At 43.0% G+C, this 21486-nt stretch overlaps 1 protein-coding gene across 3 annotated transcripts in view; it reads right to left on the reverse strand.

Moving 5' to 3' along the window:
* Nucleotides 1–408: 408 nt before the first annotated feature.
* Nucleotides 409–21486, reverse strand: part of RANBP3 (RAN binding protein 3) — a 102373-nt gene continuing 81295 nt past the window's right edge. For all 3 annotated transcript variants that reach the window (XM_075863467.1, XM_075863457.1, XM_075863476.1), the window contains 7 exons: nucleotides 21176–21254; nucleotides 20566–20662; nucleotides 16707–16831; nucleotides 10050–10170; nucleotides 8537–8679; nucleotides 1400–1583; nucleotides 409–1291 (listed from right to left, as the gene is read on the reverse strand). In XM_075863467.1, coding sequence (XP_075719582.1) covers nucleotides 1248–1291; nucleotides 1400–1583; nucleotides 8537–8679; nucleotides 10050–10170; nucleotides 16707–16831; nucleotides 20566–20662; nucleotides 21176–21254 — 793 coding nt within the window. In that variant the 3' untranslated portion in view covers nucleotides 409–1247. The remainder of the gene's footprint in view (nucleotides 1292–1399; nucleotides 1584–8536; nucleotides 8680–10049; nucleotides 10171–16706; nucleotides 16832–20565; nucleotides 20663–21175; nucleotides 21255–21486) is intronic.

The raw sequence follows: 21486 nt of genomic DNA on the forward strand, positions 1-21486 counted from the left end.
TGCAGGCAGATCAAAATCTGCCTCAAAATTGCAGATGTAATTTTGAGGCAGAGTTTTCTGCCTGTAAAAAAACTCTGTGTGAACATACCCTAAAACCTCCGATACTGCAGCAAGACATACCAACTTTCCTACATTTTTATCGCTAGTTTCATAATATTATGTGTAGACTATTTTTAGGGCATGATCTGAGTCTACATAAGGTGTTTTGTATCATGTGGCATGCTACTAGCTAGTCGGTCAGTGGTCCACAGTACTAGAGCAAAATGTACTAAGAAGTTGCATTAGCCCTCAGTGCTGGATATTGAGTTGCCTTGATAGCTGCTAAATTCGGATGGTTAAACTGACAGTTCAGTTTTGCTAGTTCATAGGACAGACAATTCTTCAGACAAAAGACAAAAACTAAACCGCTTAATGTACAGTATTCCTTAACTCTTTCCCTTAAATATGGATACAAAAAAACAAAAAAACAACATTTCACTTTATCAGCACACAAAAAAAAAAAGGATATTAATGTCAAACTAATAAAAAAAACAAAAACAAAAAACAGAAAAGATACCAAAAGGAGAAAGGGAAATGAAAACCAAGTATGAAACTTTTTTCATTCGACTGACAAAGTCCATAAGGAAGAGGCTCTTATTTTAAGAGCTTTGTAAAAGTCAGTGTTATTCAAGTTAGTTATTCCAATGTGAAAGGCATCCACTTCATGTTATTTAGATGTGAATGGATCAGGCAGAGTTCCTGCACACGTTCATTAATTGCTTTCTTCCTGTACAGGAATGGAATTCCAACGTAAAAGCAACCAACGACCTGTGGACGTAATATGTACATTGAGGGGATTGGCAAGAAGATAGAAACTAAAACTGATGCATATAAAGTTACATTTTGAAAAAGCAATGCAGATTGCACAGCTGTTAATAGGAGAGGGGAGACAAACAGGATTTCACACAGCTCATCAATATGATGAGCTGTTTATTCTCAAGCATTCTACACTGTATAGGTTGGATACTTCCCTGATCCCCTCCAAAAACACTATTAAAAAAAATATATATAGGGACCCAATGTATTTTTCTGGTTTACTTAAAGTGAACAAAAAGATAGAACAGTTCCTTGGGGGAAAGGGGTAAAGTCTGTGTCCTCAGTCCAGCTTTGTAACGGGAAGCCGGTCTTAAATATTCCATGAGGCATCTGTGGATTGTCACCCTGCCAGGTGAGGACAACCATCTTTCTGGAAACGAGGTAAGTGGCTGCTATGTACTGGATACAGGTGGCTTGTCTCCTTCATCACTAGGCGCTACAGAAATAAATAGAATATGGGTTAAAGGGTGATCAGAATGACACATTTTTAATAGTCAACGTCCTAAAAAGAGAATTAGAAATGTGCACAATAGCCACTATTTACCACTTGTAGCCGCTACTGCAGGGGTAAGTACGTCATCATCATCACTGTCTTCCTCATTAGATTGGGTGACCTCTCTGACTGGTTCAGGACACTTCACCTCAGCCTCCTGCTCTACACGGCTCCGAAGGGCTAGGATGCGGTGATGAATTGCAGCAAAAAGCTGCCCTGTGTCTTTCGAACTTGCCTTTAAACAGAAGAAGAGTTAATTTGTTTTTGTGTAATAAGACCTGTAATTTACAACAACACTTATTAAGCCAAATGGATGCCAGATGTCCCCCTCTCAGACACCCAAGAACAGCTAATTGCTGCCCCAGCTTCTATTTATAAAGAAGCCACCTTTAATAATACTACTGCAAAAATGTCTCTGGAAAGAATGGGATCTAGACCAGCTGTAAACAACGGTCTCTTCTATCTATAATGAGAGGATAACCCAACTATTTAACCGATGTTAGAAGTTAACTACAAAAAACAGAACACCCTGATAAATGGCATAAAGTGATTGTCCAGTCCCCAAAAAATTGATGACCTATCAGGAAAGGCCATTAATATCTGAACGGTCTGGGTACGACTCCCGGCACACCCATCGATGAGCTGTTTTTGAAGGGGCCGCAGCACTCCAATGGAAAAAGGCTGTAATTTTGTGAACCGCAGCTACAAGCGTGTTGATGATTCACAGAGCGAGCAGTAAGGGAAACTAAGGGGAAAGCAGCGATCGTACGAGCAGAGTGGCCCCTTCAAAACAGTTGATCGGTAGGGGTGCCGGAAGTCGGACCCCGACCGATCAGATATTGGTGGCCTATCCGGAAGCAAGGCCATCAAATACTTGGGACTTGACAACCCCTTTAACTATCTGGAGGAGTTTGGGTTCTTTTTTACCATCTTCTTTGGTCCTGCCCAAAAACAATGCATGCAAAGTTACACATTTCTGAATGATCACGTGGAAGTACAAGTAGTGGATGACCCGTGCTATAATTGCGGTTCCCTGATCCTGAAACCTTACCTCTTCACAAAGATAGGATTTTTGTGGGCAAAGTCCTATTTGAAACTCAAGATGTCGCCTTTTTCTCACTTTTTTCTTATTGTTGTACTTGGTTGTTCTTTTGAACTCTAATGCTTTACTTGGTTAATAAATTTTTTTTTTCTCAAAAAGGTTAAACTATAATTAACCCCTTTACCGCCGCTGCCAGTTTGGTCAGAGACCCATATTTCTAATCTAACATGCATACCTTTATGTGGGAATAACTTTTTAATGCTTTCACAAGAAAAAAAGCAACGAGGGAAGCGTGCAATCCTCACACCAATGAAGGCAGGCCTTCCAGGCATGATGGTAAATGCAGGCAGAAGAAGGCTACCTAGCCTTAAATCAATCATAGCGAGCATAACACTCTTTGCACGAGCCCTGAGAACGGGGCCACACCATTAAACGCAGCGACCTTAAATTTTGGTGGAAGATAGGTCCCTGAGAGTGAAGGTAAAGACGAAGAGGCAAGGGCCACGGGACATCAGCCAACAGGGACACAATGGTCTGCGTACCAACAACGGCGTGAAAAAACCTTAGTAAAGACTCTTGGGGCTACACCGAAGAGAAAAGCCATGAATTGGTAATGACGGGACAGTATCGCAAATCACAGGGATCGCTGGCGAGTTTGACAAATAAGAAATAAGAAGGTGCAGATTCATGTCAATGTCCATTGAGGAAAGAAATTCCCCCTGCTTCATGGAAGAAATGACAGTTCAAAGATTCCATCCGAAAGTTACGAACATTTGCATTGAGACGCTTGAGGTCCTGCATGGACTCCAGCGAGCCGTCCTTTTTGAGGACGACAAAAAGGTTGGAATAGAAACCCGTAACCTGTGGTTTGAGGGGACCGGAATGATAACTCCTTGAAGGAGCAGAGTCTCGATAGCTCGAAAAGGACTACCACTCTGTGGAACAGCGGACTGAACGAAAACGCTCTGGAGGGAGGCTGATAAATTCCATTTTGTATCCTGAAACCAGGCATTTGAAATGTGAGAGAGCCAGACGTCCTTGAAGTGTAGAAGCTTGCCCCCCACCCGAGATGAATCGAGGGGGGGGGGGGGGCGCCCCATCAGGCAGAAGTGGGATTGCCAGCTCCAGCTTTTGCAGATGGGGGCTAGGGTCGACAGGAGGGGCATGCCTTGAAGGAAGGTTTGGCCATCTGATCCTGGTGAGATTGTGACCTGGACGACGTGGCATTGGAAAACCCTGGTTTGAGGAAGATGAGTGCTCTTGCGACCCGTGGCCTGAGGAAAATTTGTCCAATCTAGGATTAAAGAGACGGGAACCTACAAAAGGGAGAGCAGTCAGGAACCGCTTGGAAGCTGTATCAGCAAGCCAAGCATTAAGCCAGGTAGTCTTGCGAATAGCAACGGACAAGGCCTGAGCCACCGGACGGACAGCCTCACAAACATACTTGCATTACAGATAACCACCAGGTCCTTCTGAGGAGGGCCCGCGAGCAAGGGATGACAGAGTTTGTGCGCCCATTCGGTGACAGCTGTGCTAACCCAGACAAAGGCAAAAATCGGGCGAGTGGTCTCCAAATCGGTTTTAGCAAAAAGAGTAAACCCAGCGATCCAGAGGATCTTTGAAGGAAGTGGAATCCGCCATAGGCAAGTAGTACCCTTGGCTAAATGAGAACAGGAGGAGCAACCACTGGAGACCTAACCTATTCGGAAGAATTACTTTCTTGAAACGAGTCAAAAACATCCACATGGCTAGAGTGAGAAAACTACTTGCCCAGGCGTTTTCATTCCTTAAAGACAATCCCTTAAAGTTCCGAATGGTCTGGATAGACCACAAGGGAACGTTGAGGCTGAAGAAAGATAATGGAGTCAGTTGAAGGTGCAGAATTAGTGACCTGTAGGGTGTCACAAACAGCCCTAATAAGGACCTCAACTGAGGTAGGTAGGGGGGGGGGGGCAGATAGAACCCTTACGAGCTGAATCAGAGTCGGAATCAGATAGTTCGTCCTCAGACAAAACCTCTCTGGGGGGAGAGGTAGCACTGGACCTTAATTGTGGTGGGGAAGGTGAAACAGAAGAGGACAGTGAAAGTAGGCGTGTGGACCTGGTTCGCTTGCAGGTTCTGCGACGAGAGAAGGAGATGGACGAAAAGTCCAGATGAGTACGGGCAGAACATGAGTCCATGGGAGGGCGGGTAGACATTCCACCCAAGATGGACTAAGTGATGTTCGCTAGGTTATCAACCGTTCTGAAAAGGGAATAGGTCCATTCCGGATCCACAACCTTCATACCAGGATTGAGCAATACTGGGGGTGAAAGGGTGCAGAGGCCACAGGCGACTGGTCAGGAGGTCGGGCTGCATCGCATAAGGAAGTAGACTGACCACAAGAAAATTTAGTATTGTACTTTAGACAGGCGTAGTAAATTGCAAAGGTTGGAGTTAGAAACAGTGCAGCACCAGGGTCTGAACCTGTGTCTGCAGCATGTAAAACAGTAGCACTATTCTATACACGCTGATTTCTAGAATGAGGGTTCTCCCTTACAATCAGACATGGCAATAGAGGGGGATACTAAACAGCACACTGTACTAGTGGGAGTGAAGATCACTCCCTTAACCAAGTGAACCACTGAGGACTGCACAGCAATAGATACTTTTATTTAGGGAGTAATACCTAGTTCTGCTAGGTTAAGCACACTTCTACAGGGAGTAAGCTCGCTGACTGTGGCTAGGGCACCTGTAGGGAAAATAGAAAAAAAGGCAGATGATACCTGGTTTTCAGAGTGCCTCTGAAGCACAAATGCAGAAGCACTGGTCAGGAGGTCCTGTGACCGAGCAGCATCTGTCCAAATGGAGGAAAGCAGTGCAGTAGGCAAGGACACATAGGTTCCGCCCCCAGAGCACTGTGATTGGCAGCTTGCATGCCATGTGATTTGACCGGCCAGTCAGAAGGCAGAGTCCCCATGAGGGGATAGGGAATTAGAAGGGTCCGCCCCCTGCTTGTACTATGGAGCTGAAAATTGTGCAGCTGGCATAATGGCCCAGCCCTTTTGAAATAAATCGTACCGCAGGCAAAATGAGCCGAAGAGCCCTAAACTACATGCTACTGAAGGGTAGGTCAAGGGGACATATTCTACATACAAGTTTTGGCAAATGGGAGGGCGGGTGGGTGGGGTTAGTAACACTCACCATGCCCTCAGTGCTTTTTCTCCATCTCCAGATGAACAACCAGCAGGAGCACCCCCTCACTGTTACATCCTTTACTAAGGGTACACTAGTGGAAGACGTGTTAGAGGTGCTCCTTAGGCTGGTGGGTGACAGAGTAGCTGATGCTCTTGTCCCACTTGTTTTTATAGGCTGGTTGGACATCGGTGCATTTGCAGTAGGACACCGTGCACCCACCAAGGAGAGGACACAGGTGTCAAACTTCTTGCTTAACAAAAAAAAAAAAAATCTTTGGTAGAGATTCTGCTGCATTAGCAGAAGTGTCTGCCTCCTTCGACACCAAGTTAAGACTGAATAAGCTCAGTGTCTGTGGACATGGTATATCCTGTAGGATGAGACACTTTTATTTCTTAGTGTCATGCCTCCTTGTGGCAACCGCATATACCCACGGTCTGTGTCCCCCAATTTAACGAACAAGAAAAGTATTTTTCAAGATTTTAAAGGAACAGTGTCATCACAAATGATTTTTTTATATGTTAAAGATGTTAGTGCTTTATTAAAAACGTTTATATTTATTTGTGTGTTTGTGTTTTACTTTTTCTTATTTTTACACTTTTTCTTCCCTATGGGGGCTGCCATTTTTTGTTCCATTTCTGTATGTGTCGATTAACGACACATACAGACATGGAATACGGCAGCCACAGTCCCATAGGGACTGCGAACGGCTCCCGTCCCATTGACTTCAGTGTACGGCGTCTGTGTGGGAACTGCGCATGCGCCGCTCCCACACAGTCCAATTCGAAATTGGCGCCGTCCGGCGCCATTTTCCTGTGGACCGGAAGTCGCGGCCGGACAGTAATATTACTACTTCCGGTCGCGGCTTCAGGATTTGTGCACTTGGACCAGCGGCAGCAAACGGAGCGGACGGGCCGGAGGGAGCCGCGGCGGCAGGAGCAGGTAAGAGATTTCAATGTATGTTCGTGTTTGTGTGTGTTTACTACTGTATGTAAACCTACTACACTGTGTGTTAGCTCAAAAAATGGCGACACACAGTGTAGGAGGTTACACCATTCAAACCCCTCGTTTATCCCGGCACTAGCCAGGATAAAGGAGGGGGGGATGCTGAGAGCTCACTAGAGCGAGGGCTTTTTACCCAATTTTGCAATGCTGCAATTTTGGGAATAGCTCCATCTAGTGACCAAAAATGGGTAATATTATAAATTAGAATTAATTTATAATATTTCCTGACTCGTGAAAAAAATAAAAAAAATTTGAACAATGTTTAATCACCCACACACTAAATGTTTAATTAAAAAAAAAAAACATGTTTTTCTGGCAACACATTCCCTTTAATGTCTCTGCTGGTAAGACTGAGACATACCACACACACAAAAAAAAAAAAAAGAGAGTTACGATTTAATATCTACCATATCTTTACTCTATGTTGGCATAAAGTCCCTTTATTTTTTAGGACGTTAGGAAGCTTAGAACTTTAGCAGCAATTTTTCAGATTTTCAAAAGAAATTCCAAAACAGAATTTTTTAGGGACCAATTCAGATATCGGGTGACTTTAAGGGGCCTATATATTATAAATCCTTACTAATCACTCATCATGCATTTTCAAAGCTGCATCCCTTAAAGTATTCAAAACTGCATTTCTTAAGTTTATTAACCATTTATGCGTTTCAAAGGAATTAAAGAAAAGTGGAGCTGAAATGTAAAAATGTCTAATTTTTTTTGCAGACATTCAATTTTACTCAATTTTTTTCTGGAACACAGCAGGTGTTGACAAAGAAACGCAACTCTGCAGTTTTTAGGAATTGCCCATATTTGCCACTATTGTGCTTGTTGACTCAAACATAGGCCTTGACAAAGCGTGTGATCACGTGAAACAGCCGTAGGCCAATCTTTTCCACATCCTATAGACTATGATCGTTGAAAAAAGGAATTAATGCAATATCTGAGTGTCGCAGCATTTGTTCTACTAGCAAAGATATTTACATTAGTTTGTGCTTTCCTGCCCGCTGGACACCTCCGTATTGTTGCAGAGTCCGCTTTCAAGTGGGATCGCAGTGGAATAACTTAGTGTATGTGCAATGCCAGCTATTTTTCCATCTACCTTTGAGTATTTACTGAAACACAGGCCTCAGAAATAGAGAAGCACCTTGAGGATTTTGTCAGGTTGTTTTCCAGGCACAGGTTTGCATAGGCCTTGAGGTGCCAAAACATTATAAACACCCCCAAAAAGACCCTTTTTTTGGAAACAACACCCTTCAAGGAATCCATCTAGGGATTTAGTTAGCACTTAGACCCCACAGGTGCTTCATAGATTTTATTAGAATTGGGCCATGAATGGGGTTGGGTGAAAATAAATCACGATTAATTGAAAATGTAACTACGAGTAATAAACTTTTAGACCATGCCCCTTTACATGGCACACACATATATTTGCATACCACGCCATTGACTATATGTCCCAAGAACACTGTATACTACTGTATATAATATACCCCTTGACACTGCCCCACCCAAAAGTATAATGCCCCTATAGTGCCTCCCCACATAGTATAATGTCCCCATGACACCGTATAAATGCCTATATAGCTGCCCCCACAAACAGTATAAATGCCCCATTAATACGACTGTTATCGGTGCTGAATTTCGATGTAATTTTTTTCCCTCGATGTATTGCCCAGCCCTAGCCGTGAAAGCTTATTTCTTTCCAAAATTATGTAGTTTTAGCTAAAAAATTTTGCATTTCACATTTGTTATGCATTTTTCCCGATTATGCCAATACCCAATATGTGGTCATAAACTGCGGTTTGGGCACACGGAAGGGCTCAAAAGGGTTATTTCCTAATAGATTGTCATTACCCAAAAGGAGTAAGGCAAGTCTGCAGCCAAAATGTGCTCTAAAGTGGTAATACCAAATACAGTCACGCTAACAAAGGAATTCATGAGGAATGACCAGCTGAGCAGACACTCACCGATATGAGAAATACTTTAACACCCTGGTCCTCGGTGTCCATCGCAGTAATTCGAATGCTCTTCTCACTGGCTTTGTCTATCTGCATTTGCGCCCAGAGTTTAGTGTTTAGAATTAGCCGCAGACTTCCCTGTGTGCGCATAACTGAGAAAAGAAGGTAAAATGTACAAGCTATACTAGACAACACTGTTGTACTACAGGTCTTTAGTATAGGCATCCATTTTAGAAAACTACAAATTTTGTGAGCATCACAAATTCACTAGTCAGATCAACTAGTGACAAAACCTGGCCATACACCTTTAAAACGCTCTCAGTCGAAAGTTTGTTTGGCCAACAGCTATTACTCCAGACTCCACCAGAAACCGGCACGTTCGGCTGAGTGTACATGTTTATATCAACAGGAGAGGGAAAGAAGGCTCTGTCAGACTAAGTGGCAGAATATATAGTGGGGACACATCCGAAGTAGAATTAGCCAAAATGGCAGAAAAAATACTGTGCCATATGGTTGACAGAGCCTAAACAAAAAATACAATTCGCTAGGAGTCAGCTATATTCATGAAGGGAGCACTGCCCTTGCCTCTCCCGTCACAGTGACGTTTTGGCCTATAGTAAACAAGGCAGCATATTTCAAGTGGCCAAAACACTAACTCTCGCGGGAAAGAAAGAATTGTTAAAATCCAGCAGTCCTGATCCTGCTTATTCCCGGACATCTGCCATGGGAGAGATCCACACACACATGTATGGCTAGCTTTCTTCCTATTAACAGGTTTAGGTTTAAAATAAAGGTTTATTCTGGTGAGCTCAAACTGGCTGCCAAAAGTGCAAGCACTATTAGAGTTGTCAAAAAGCCTTTAGGTTACAAGGTATTAGTTACAAGTTTACTAGACAAATTAGGGCCCATTTCCATCAGCGCTGGCTTCCGTTTATCCTTTCCGTCAGACTACGCTATTGTTTTCATGAAAGAAAAATAAAACAAGAAAAAAAACAACAAAACACGAAAACCTAGCGGAATGGAGGCAAACTGATACCAACTGAAAGAGAAAAAAATACCATTGAAATCAATGGTAATGCAAAATGAAACGATAGTTTCCGTTTGGCTTTCTGTTCCTCTGATGGAAAGGTTGAACAGATAAACGGTAGCCAGCGCTGATGTGAACCGTCCCTAAAGCGGAATAACTGAAAAAAATCCCTTATCGCTTAAAAAGTGAAATCTGCAAATACATTTCATTGCTGCTCAAATCATTGTGCAGAAATGTAAACTATCCTAAGGCCTTATGATCTCAGTTGACAAACTTTCTAACATTTTCCTAACAGCAATCAGAAAAGCAGCAAAGGTGAACCATTGCGCATGCAGCAAAGTTTAAAAGTAGCACATGCACTGTTTTTACCATATATATATATATATATATATATATATATATATATATATATATCCCCTCCCCCTTGATACAAAAGTTTATACCTACATCAGTTATTAGAAGACAAATACAGTTTAGTTCCCAAGAACAACTCACCAAGCCTAGACTGCAACGTGCCATCTTCTGTGGAGGCCATGTCATTAAGTCGTAAAAGACCGCGACCTCGCTCTACCCAAGACTGAGACACTTTGTCGAACACAAACAGCTTGCACTGAATCTAAGAGTGGGCAGACATGAAAATTAAAATGTGCTCTCTGAATTACCTTACAGTAATATTTTATATTAAAAAAAACACTACCGTATTTTTCAGACTATAAGAAGCACCCAGGTTTCAGACAACAGAAAACAGGAAAAAAAAATCCATATTTTACAACTTTTACAAGGAAAAAACAAAATTGTTCGTTATACCACATTCTAGGAAACATAACTTTTTAATGTTTCCGTTGATTGACAAGTGTGCGGGCTTATTTATTGCGGGACGAGCTGTAGTGTTTATTGCAAACATTTTTTGGTACATACGATTTTTTGATCACTTTAGTGCGAAGGTGACCAAAAAATAACGATTCTAGCGGTTTATCTATTTTTTAACGCTGTTCACCGCACGAGTGTAATAGTGGTATGTTCTAATAGTTTTGACTTTTACAGATGCAGCAATTTTTTTTTTATTATTTACATTGTGCTTGGGGGGTAAAAAAAAAAAATGTGAAAAGGTTTTATTTTTTTTTAACATTTCATATTTTTCTTTTTTACACTCCGGAAAATGTATCGAAACTTTTTTTTTTTTGTACACATTTTATTAGTTCCCCTACACTTTTTAATGTTGGATTGCTGGTACAATACACTGCAATATAAATGTATTACAGCATATTGTCATTCTTACAGGCTTCTGATCGCGTTGCGTGGGTGGGGGCATTGCACTGTCGGGTTTTCCCATGAAGTACATTTATGATATATCCACAGGATATGTCAAATGACAGGTGTGGGTCCCAGAGGTGGAACCCGAATCTATATCTGGAACGGGGCCCCCTAAACCCCGTTCGAGCTTTTTGTGCTCTCACGGCCACTTAATGATTACACGGTCGACTTACAGAGAGAGCGTATCTTGCTGAGCTACGCGGTTTCCGTAATTCTTATAGTAGTGAATGGCAGTTACGGAAGCAGCGTAGCATGCGGTTTCTGTAACTACTATTCAGTTCTATGGGCGTTACAGAAACATCGTAGTTCAGCTCAGCACGCGCTAGCACCTCATGGGTCGGGAAGGGGTTAATTATAGAAGCGGTCAGGGGGTCTGGCGCAGCCGGGTCCCTTGACAGCTGACTAAGAGGCAGGGAGATTTTAGCAAGACTTATTCTTGCTAAAAACTGCGTCTTATAGTCCGAAAAATACAGTATACATGCATCCATACTCTATTAACTCTTTCTGGTAAAAAGGAAGGGAATATGGAGCGGGCTAATGGGCTGAGCCCGCTCCATATACCGAGGGCGTCTGCTATATATTACAGCCGACACCTCGCTTAGAGAGAGAACTTCAATCCTGGCCGCTGAACCACTTAGATGTCGTGGTCAATAGCGACCACAGCATCAGGGCTATTATAACAATAACAGTCACCCCATTGGCGCGATCGAGGTTTGCCAATGGGTTTTTATGGAAGCCAGGGGTCTAATGAAGGCCCCGGTCTGCCATATTGGTACGCCTACGAGGCCCTGCAGGGCTTAATAAAGGACCGTTAAAAGTACAAAACACATGTATTGCAGTGTATTGTACCAGCGACCAACCCCACTAGAAGGACTAAAAAAAAAATGTTAAAAAAATAAAAAACACATGGGGAAAAAAAACAAAAACAAAAAACCCACTCCTTTTTTAAATAAAATATTTTAAACCACTAGAAAAACAAAGTGGTATCGCCATGTCCACGGAAGCTCGAACTAATATAAATGTTATTTATCCCACATGGTAAATGCCGTAAAAAAAAAAAAATTAAATAAAAAGGAGAAATCAAAAAGTCGTATGTACACCAAAATGTTACCAATAAAAACTACAACTCGCACTGAAAAAAACAAGCCCCCAGAAAAAAATGTTTGGGTCTCAGAATATGGGGACATAAAATCGATTATAATTTTTTTTTAACAAATTGTTTTTATTTTTTAAGAGTTGTTCCTTTTCCTACTCCAATAAAGTAATTTTTAAGAGTTTCTCAGTACATTACATAGTACATTTAACCCGTTAGTGACCGGCCCATCGTGTTTCTACGTCGGTCACTAACGGGCCTTATTCCGATGCCATAGACTTTTTACTTCGCGGCATCGAAATAAGTTTACAGAGCAGGGAGCTGTCAAATCTCCCTGCTCTCAGCTGCCAGAGGTAGCTGAGGGTGTGAGATCGATATTAGTATCGATCTCACACGTTTAACCCCTCAGATGCGGTGCTCAATAGCGAGCACCGCATCGGAGTGGTTTTGGAGAGAGGGAGGGAGCTCCCTCTCTCCCCCACCGACACCCTGCGATACGATCGCCGAGTGTCTGTGTCTCCGATGGCAGCCGGGGGCCTAATAAAGGCCCCCAGGTCTGCCTGTAGTGTATGCCTGCTAGGTCATGCCTCTGGCATGACCTAGCAGATGCCTGTCCGTTTTAAACGGCCAGGCAGTAATACACTGCAATACAAAAGTATTGCAGTGTATTATAATAGCGATCGGAGAATCGCATATTAAAGTCCCCTAGTGGGACTAGTAAAAAAGTAAAAAAAAAGTTTCATAAAGTTAATTTAAAAAAAAATGTGAAAAAAAAATGAAAAACCCAGCTTTTCCCCTTACACAATGCTTTACTATTAAAAAAACAAAATAAAGTTAAAAAATTACACATATTTGGTATCGCCGCGTCCGTAACGACCCCGACTATAAATCTATTACATTATTTAACCCGCACGGTGAACGCCGTAAAAAAATTAATAAAAAACTATGGAAAAATTGCTGTTTTCTGTGAATACTGACTAAAAAAATGTGATAAAAAGTGATCAAAAAGTCGCATCTACTCCAAAATGGTACCAATAAAAACTACAAGTCTTCCAGCAAAAAAAAAAGCCTTCATACAACCGCATCGGCGAAAAAATAAAAACGTTCCGGCTCTTCAAACATGGAGACAAAAACAAATCATTTAGAAAAAAAAGCGTTTTTACTGTGTAAAAAAGTAGTAAAACATATAAAAACTATACAAATTTGGTATCGTTGCAATCGTAACAACCCGCTGAATAAAGATATTGTGTTATTTATATCACACGGTAAACGGCGTAGATTTAGGACGCAAAAAAGAGTGGCGAAATTTCCGATTTTTTTCTATTCCCCCCCAAAAAAAAAGTTAATAAAAGCTTATCAATAAATAATATGTACCTCAAAATGGTGCTATTAAAAAATACAACTTGTCCCGCAAAAAACAAGACCTTATACAGCTATGTCGACGCAAAAATGAAAGAGTTATAGCTCTTGGAAAGCGACGATTGAAAAACGTAAAAAATAGCTTGGTCATTAAGGTCCAAAATAGGCTGGTCATTAAGGGGTTAAAGGGAATCTGTCACGTTGAAATTGCAGCCCAATCTGCGGGCAGCATGTTCTAAAGCAAAAGGGGCTAAGAAAATTGATATATAATTTTGTGGGAAAAGATTTATTTTAACTTGCAATTTATTGATCTAAGCACATTGCGAGTAGGACCACCCACTGGACTCCTAAGACCTTTGAAAAGTTGTGTAAGAATGGCTGGATAATCCTTTCAAAGTCTTCCTGTCTGACATTAAAATGGGAATTTTAATGTGTATTCATGAACAACACAAACTTCGCACACCTGGAGCGGACAAGCTTTTATATAATTTTTATATTTCATGACTATATTTGGACTCCTACTCATTTTAATATTAGACAGAAAAACTTCGTAAATCCATGCCAGAATGGTTGTATAATCCTCATTTAAAGGGAATGTGTTGCCAGAAAAACATGTTTTTTTTTTTTTAAATTAAACATTTAGTGTGTGGGTGATTAAACATTGTTCACATTTTTTTTATTTTTTTCACGAGTCAGGAAATATTATAAATTAATTCTAATTTATAATACTACCCATTTTTGGTCACTAGATGGAGCTATTCCCAAAATTGCAGCATTGCAACATTGGGTTAAAAGCCCTCGCTCTAGTGAGCTCTCAGCATCCCCCCACCCCCTCCTTTATCCTGGCTAGTGCCGGGATAAACGAGGGGTTTGAACGGTGTAACCTCCTACACTGTGTGTCGCCATTTTTTGAGCTAAAACACAGTGTAGTAGGTTTACATACAGTAGTAAACACACACAAACACGAACATACATTGAAATCTCTTACCTGCTCCTGCCGCCGCGGCTCCCTCCGGCCCGTCCGCTCCGTTTGCTGCCGCTGGTCCAAGTGCACAAATCCGGAAGCCGCGACCGGAAGTAGTAATATTACTGTCCGGCCGCGACTTCCGGTCCACAGGAAAATGGCGCCGGACGGCGCCAATTTCGAATTGGACTGTGTGGGAGCGGCGCATGCGCAGTTCCCACACAGACGCCGTACACTGAAGTCAATGGGACGGGAGCCGTTCGCAGTCCCTATGGGACTGTGGCTGCCGTATTCCATGTCTGTATGTGTCGTTAATCGACACAGACAGAAATGGAACAAAAAATGGCAGCCCCCATAGGGAAGAAAAAGTGTAAAAATAAGAAAAAGTAAAACACAAACACACAAATGAATATAAACGTTTTTAATAAAGCACTAACATCTTTAACATATAAAAAAATAATTTGTGATGACACTGTTCCTTTAAAGAGGCTCTGTCACCAGATTATAAGTGGCCTATCTTGTACATGATGTGATCAGCGCTGTAATGTAGATTACAGCAGTGTTTTTTATTTAGAAAAACTATCATTTTTGACTGAGTTCTGACCTATTTTAGCTTTATGCTAATGAGTTTCTTAATGGACAACAGGGCGTTTTTTACTATATGGCCAAGTGGGCGTTGTGGAGAGAAGTGTATGACGCTGACCAATCAGCGTCATACACTGCTCTCCATTCATTTATACAGCACATAGCGATATAGCTATATCGCTCTGTGCAGCCACATAAACACACTGTAACGTTACTGCAGTGTCCTGACAATGAATATACATAACCTCCAGCCAGGATGTAATGTCTATTCAGAATACGGACTACTTCTGTATCGTCTGTGTGAGACTATAGCACAGCAGAGCGAGATCTCGCTGTTTATGACAGTTTACAGCGTAATCTCACGAGACTACGCCTGCTATGCTGTAAATCACAGAGAAGTGGTCAGGATTCTAAATACACAGCCCGTCCTGGCTGGAGGTAATGTATATTCATTGTCAGGACACTGCAGTAATGTTATAGTGTGTTTATGTGGCTGCACATAGCGATATAGCTATATCGCTATGTGCAGTGTAAATGAATGGAGAAAAGTGTATGACGCTGATTGGTCAGTGTCATACACTTCTCTCCACAACGCCCACTTGGCCATATAGTAAAACATGCCCAGTTGTCCATTGAGATGCTCATTAGCATAAAGCTAATATAGGTCAAAACTCTTGTCAAAAATGATTGTTTTTCTAAATAAAAAGCACTGCTGTAATCTACATTACAGCGCCGATCACATCATTTACAATATAGGCCACTTATAATGTGGTGACACCAGTCTAACTAGGTCTAAAATCTATTTAATAATCTATGCAGTTTGTATTGTGAAAAGGATAGGTCATAAAATGTCTGATAGATGTGGGTCCCACTTCTGGGACCCGCACCTATCTCCCGATTGCAGGGCAAGCAACCCGGTGAGGAAGAGCAACCGTGCAGAGGTGTCCAGGAATTCTGGAAACCGCCAAGCTCGCTGAGCTACGCAGTTTCTTTAATTCCCATAAAAGTAAATTGAAGCATGTGCACTGTGACCTATGCTGTTTCCGTAACTTAAAAGTTGCAGGACCCATTGATTAAATTCTTAAAAGTGTGAAATAAAAGTCATGTTTTAATAGGACAATTTTTTTTTGTGATTATTTCCTGTACATGTTGCCTCCTAAGGCTGGGTTCACACAGAGTTTTTTCAAGAGTTTTTTGACGCGGAAACCGCGCCGCAAAAATCGTCAAAAGCCTGCCGAAAATGCCTCCCATTGGTTTCAATGGGAGGCGGAGGCGTCTTTTTCCCGCGAGCGGTAAAATCGTCTCGTGGGAGAAAGGAGGGACATGCCCTATCTTCGGGCATTTACGCCTCTGACCTCCCATTGACATCAATGGGAGGCAGAGAAAGCGTATTTCGCAGTTTTATGACCGCGGCGCTCAATGGCCGCGGGCGAAAAACCCAGCGAAAATCGGCGTGCAGGCGGAGGAAAATCTGCCTCAAACTTCAAAATTGAATTTTGAGCCAGAATTTCCGCCTGCAAAAAACTCAGTGTGAACCCAGCCTAATGGTAAGCACACAAGTAATGGTCTTTTACTTCACAAATCTGCAGCAAAATCTGCAACGCATTATATGCAGATTTTGCCATAATGCATGGCACAGCGGTGAAATCCGCGACAGAATTGACATTCTGTCGATTTAAAAATATGCAGTATGCCCTGAATTCCGCACAAATCTTTCTGCCACATGTTAATGGTGTTTTCACGTCACCATGTAAATTGTTTTGGCTTCCTGGTGCAAATGGATTTACCCTAAGATCAGGGACGAGGTAATTTAATGAGGGATGAGGTATTTTCTAACCTGTAGCACGTTGCTTTCTGCTTCTTCTCCAGTGATAACTTCCACTTTCTCCAGTAGACATCGTTTTGCTGTGGCTTTTGTATAAGCAGCAGCGGATTCCGCCAGCGATTCAGAGATGTTGTTAGCTGCAATTTACACAGATAATTTTTAAAGTAAAACATTAACAAAAAAATCTATAAGACCAGCATGCAGACAGGATTTTGAGTACTCCCCGTAAATTCCCTTTCTTGTCCGGTTCTTTAGGGGACGCATACCGTGAGTATATGCTGTTGCCACTAGGAGGCTTAACACTATGAAATAAAAATGTGACTCCTCCTACAGGACATACCCTGCCCACAGACACTGAGCTATTCAGTCTGTCCGCAAGCAGTAGGAGAAACAGATACAAGGTAAGATAAGAATGTCAAAACACAAGAGGGGAATCCCTCAAACTGACAACTCTAAAGGAAAAACCTTAAAACAAATTAGTGGGTGTTGTGTCGAACAATGAACTGGACAAGAAAAGGATCATAGTTCTCAAAAAAATCCTGTTTTCTTGTCCTTTACATTGTGGGACACAGACCACGGGATGTCCTAGAGCAGTCCCCAGGGGTGGGAGCAAAACACCGGACAGCTGCAAGACCTTGCAACCCAGAGAACGGTCTACAGAGAAGACCACATTGCACAATTGAAGGGCAGAGGCCTGATGACGCACAGCCCAGGAAACCCCAACCGCACTGGTCGAGTGGGCCGTGACCCGGAGAGGGAACCTTCCCCATAACTTGATAAGCCTCACGAACAATCAATAGAATCCAGCGAGTAATGGTGGCCATGGAGTCCCAAAACATTTCCTGGCTACCTTTTTTTTCTCGGTTATATCTGCACTATGTGGCGCCGTGCAATTCTCTTTTTTTCTCCCTACAGATTACTCTTGGTGAAGACCACTCCACGGGATCCACGTTTATGCAACTGAGAAAGTCTGAAACGCAGTTGTCAACCCCTGCCATCAGACGGAGTATGAGCTTCCGCCCCGGCCAGAATCTTCACGGCCTCGGACATTACCACACTGCAAGTGCCGCCCTAGTGACTTAGATAAGCCGCGCCCATTGCATTGCATGTTGAACCCGAACTGGGTGTCCTGACTCTGACCATGTCCAGTGCAGTGGCACAGGAAAATGGCTCTCAATTCCAGGTGGTTGATGGGAAGGCAGGTTACCTCCCCTGAGCCATGAGGTTCCGAGAAATGCCACACCATCCCTTGGGACTGACATATGTGGAGATGATCAGCCAGTTCAGTGGACGGCAGGAACGACCCCAGGGAACGGCCGGGGAGGTGATCCACCGTCGAACAGAGCGACGGACAGCGAGGAGGATGAACTTCAGGTTCAGAGAATCCAAGGATCGATTCCCACCGAGAAAGGATCGCCCATTGAAGAGGGTGCATGCGGTACTGCGTAAATGGGAATGGTCTATCGAGGCCACCATGTTTTCGAGATCCCACATGCAGAAGTGGAGTAAAGTTGGAACGGCCGTCTGCAAGGAACGAGTCCCGTCCTGATCAATATATGCTCTGGAAGAGGGAAAACCTTCGCAAATTGAGCATCGAAGGCGACCCCCAAGAACACAAAATCGAGACCGGTAAGATTTGGAGTGGGTGATAATCCAACCAAATCAACAGTGTCCAGAACAATCTGAAGCGCGGTCTCTTTGCCTACCTGGAGGGGGACTTGATTAGGACGTCGTCCAGGTACCCAATGACCATTCAGAAATATTTTATCCGAAAATAAACTCGAACATGTGTGCTGAGGTCCCAGATGAGTCGCGCTTTTTGAAGACTACAAAAAAAGGTTTGAATAGAAATCCGTGAACCAGTGGTTCAAGGGTACCGGAATAATAACACCTTAAAGGAACAGAGTCGATTGCTCGAAAAAAAAGGCTGCCGTCCTGGAGGGGGACTGTGGAACAGTGAACAGAAAGAAAACGATCTGGAGGGATGCTAACAAATTCGATTCTGTACCCTGAGGATATCGCCTTCTGAACCCAGGCGTCCTACACTTCAAGGACGCCTGGCTGTCTCAAATTTCAAAGCCTGCCTCCTACCCGAGATTAATTGAGTGGGGGTGCAACTTCAGGCAGAAGTGGCCTTGCCAGCTCCAGTCTTCGCAGATGAGGGCCAGGGTCGCCAGGAGTGGCCTCTGAGATAATTTTGTCCAATCTAGGACTAAGACTGGAACCTGCAAAAGGGACAGCAGTCGAGTACCAGTTGGACCCTGTATCAGCACACCAAGCTTTAAGCCACGAAGCACTGCGGATAGTAATGGAAGAGGACGATGCCCAAGCCGCCAGACGGGCAGCCTCACTCACATACTTGCACGCATTTGTGATAAGGCGAGACAGAACCAGGCCATGACTGAGTTTGTGCGCTCATTCAGTCTAATCCAGACAGAGGCAGAAATCGGGCGATAGCCATAGCCAGGACTCCAAAGTGTTTTTAGCAAAAGAGTCCACACAGCGTAATGGCTGCCTTGACCTAGTTCTGATAGTCACTATGCTTACTCCCTGTAGGAGTGTGTACTTATCCTGAGGTTAGAATACCTGTAGGGAAAGTAGAAAAAAGAGCCGGTCCTACCCCTGGTCTTCAGAGTGCCTGATGTCCCTCTGAAGCAAAAATGAAGCAGAACTAGTTAGGAGGTCGTGTATCCCCAGAAGTGTCTGTCCAAATGGAGGAGAGCAGTGGAGCAGGAAAGAGAACACACAGGCTTCGTCCCCGAAACGCTGCGATTAGCACTTTGCGTGCCATGTGAGGAGACCGGCCAATCAGAGGAGAAAGCAGAGCCCCCATGAGCGAATAGAGAAGAAGAAGGGCCCGTCCCCCTGCTTCTACTATGGTGCTGAAAATAATGTAGCTAGCATAATCGCGCCGGCCACGTTGAAATAAATAGTGCCACAGGCAAAATAAGCCAAAGAGCTCCAAACAACATGCTACTGAAAGGTAAGTCCAGGGGACCTATACTACAAGCGGTGGCATGGGGGAGTAACCCTCATCATCCTCTCAGAGCTTTTCTCCATTTTGTAGATGAGTGACCAGCAAGAACACCTCCTCAGTGTTACCTCCTTTACTTACCAAGGGGACACTGGTGGGAGAAGCGTTAGCGGTGCTCCTTAGGCTGGTGGGTGACAGTGAAGCGGACGCTCTTGTCCCACTTGTCTTCAAAGGCAGGTTGGACATCGGGGCTTTTGCAATATGACACACTGCGCCCGCTAAGAAGAGGACACAGGCGTCAGACCTGTATCACATCTTCTTGCTTGATGGAAAAAAATAAAAAAGATAAAAAAAGAAATAAGGTAAAAAAATCTTTGGTAGACTGCTGTTATCAGCAAAAGTATCTACCTCCTACCACACTAAGCTAAAACGGAATAGCTCAGTGTCTGTGAGCAGGGCGTATCCTGTAGAAGTCACTTTTTTATGGCATAGTCTCAAGCACCCTAGTGGCAACAGCGTATACCCACGGTCTGTGTCACCCAATGTAACTAACAAGGAACTGTATTTTTAAATGTTAGGTCAACTCGACATAGCTCTAAATCAGAAGTTCACAAAACGTCCATGCGTTTCAATGTGGTCAACACACATGCATGATCTATACCCCTTTGTTCTCAGTATCTGTGGGGCTCACCGCTGCCAGTACAATAATCAAATTTTGTTGCCTTCAATAAATGTTTTTTTTAAGACAACAATTGTACATACATTTTGTATGCTTTTAAATTTATAAATACTGCCGTTAATAATTGACATACAATTAGAAATAGATCATTACAAAAATTGTGTATGAACCGCTGCCTAAATGGGAATCACCACACAAACTAAAAACCCGTCACTTACATTTCTCTGGGGTGTTTTCCAATGAAGATCCTTCAGCTCCAGATTCTCCAGCATTCTCCTTATTGCTGTCAGAACTTGCTTCAGCTTTGGGTAGACTCTGAAAATTAAGAATAGACTACAAGGTTAGGATTTAGGAATAATTTCTTCTAATCTTCCAAGTTTAGTTTACTTTTATTTTGGATCCACTCTTGCTTTTGGCTAAAACAAAAAGGCATCTAAAACTACATGCTGTACACAAGGCCTATTTATCACAAACTAGACATTTAGGCCTCATGCACATGACCGTAGCACGGCTGTAATTTTCAAGGTGGAGTGTCACCTGCGAGCCGCCCGCAAATCGCAGGCCGTGCACATGGCCGCGTCCATTATTTTCTATGACCCTGGACCGCAGAACACGTATGTAATAAGACATGTCCGTTCTTTCTGCGGTTCAGGCTACTGGGCCATGCACGGACCGTGGAAACCACGGTTGTGTGCATGGGCCCATAGAAATTAATGGGGCCGCAATTCTCCCGTGAATTTTCGGGGAATTGCGAGTGCAGAAGTACGTTCGTGTACATGGGGCCTTACATTTGAACCCAGATTGACATTGTAGAAAATATGACCTTACCAAAACTCTCTCAATCATATTTTGCCCAAAAACAAATTTATTAGAGGCAGTTTCTGCTTTGTGCGCTGAATTTTCAAGGCTGCAAAAGAAAAAATAAATAAAATGTGTGCAATATAAACAAAGCATGTGATCTTTATGTAAAATTACAAATAGCCAAACAGGAGATGCCATGAATGGTCCAGAAATGTATTCTTCTAAAGAATCCCGCTAGCGTCTAAAAGGCAATAGTGCAATCCTGGCGGGCAGACCACCCAGCTTCTGGCAGTTCAGACACACAGCGTGTCCTCGCTCGTCCGACGCGATGAAGTTCC

Source organism: Rhinoderma darwinii, chromosome 1, assembly GCF_050947455.1.
Source record: "Rhinoderma darwinii isolate aRhiDar2 chromosome 1, aRhiDar2.hap1, whole genome shotgun sequence".
NCBI classification, from domain to species: domain Eukaryota; kingdom Metazoa; phylum Chordata; class Amphibia; order Anura; family Rhinodermatidae; genus Rhinoderma; species Rhinoderma darwinii.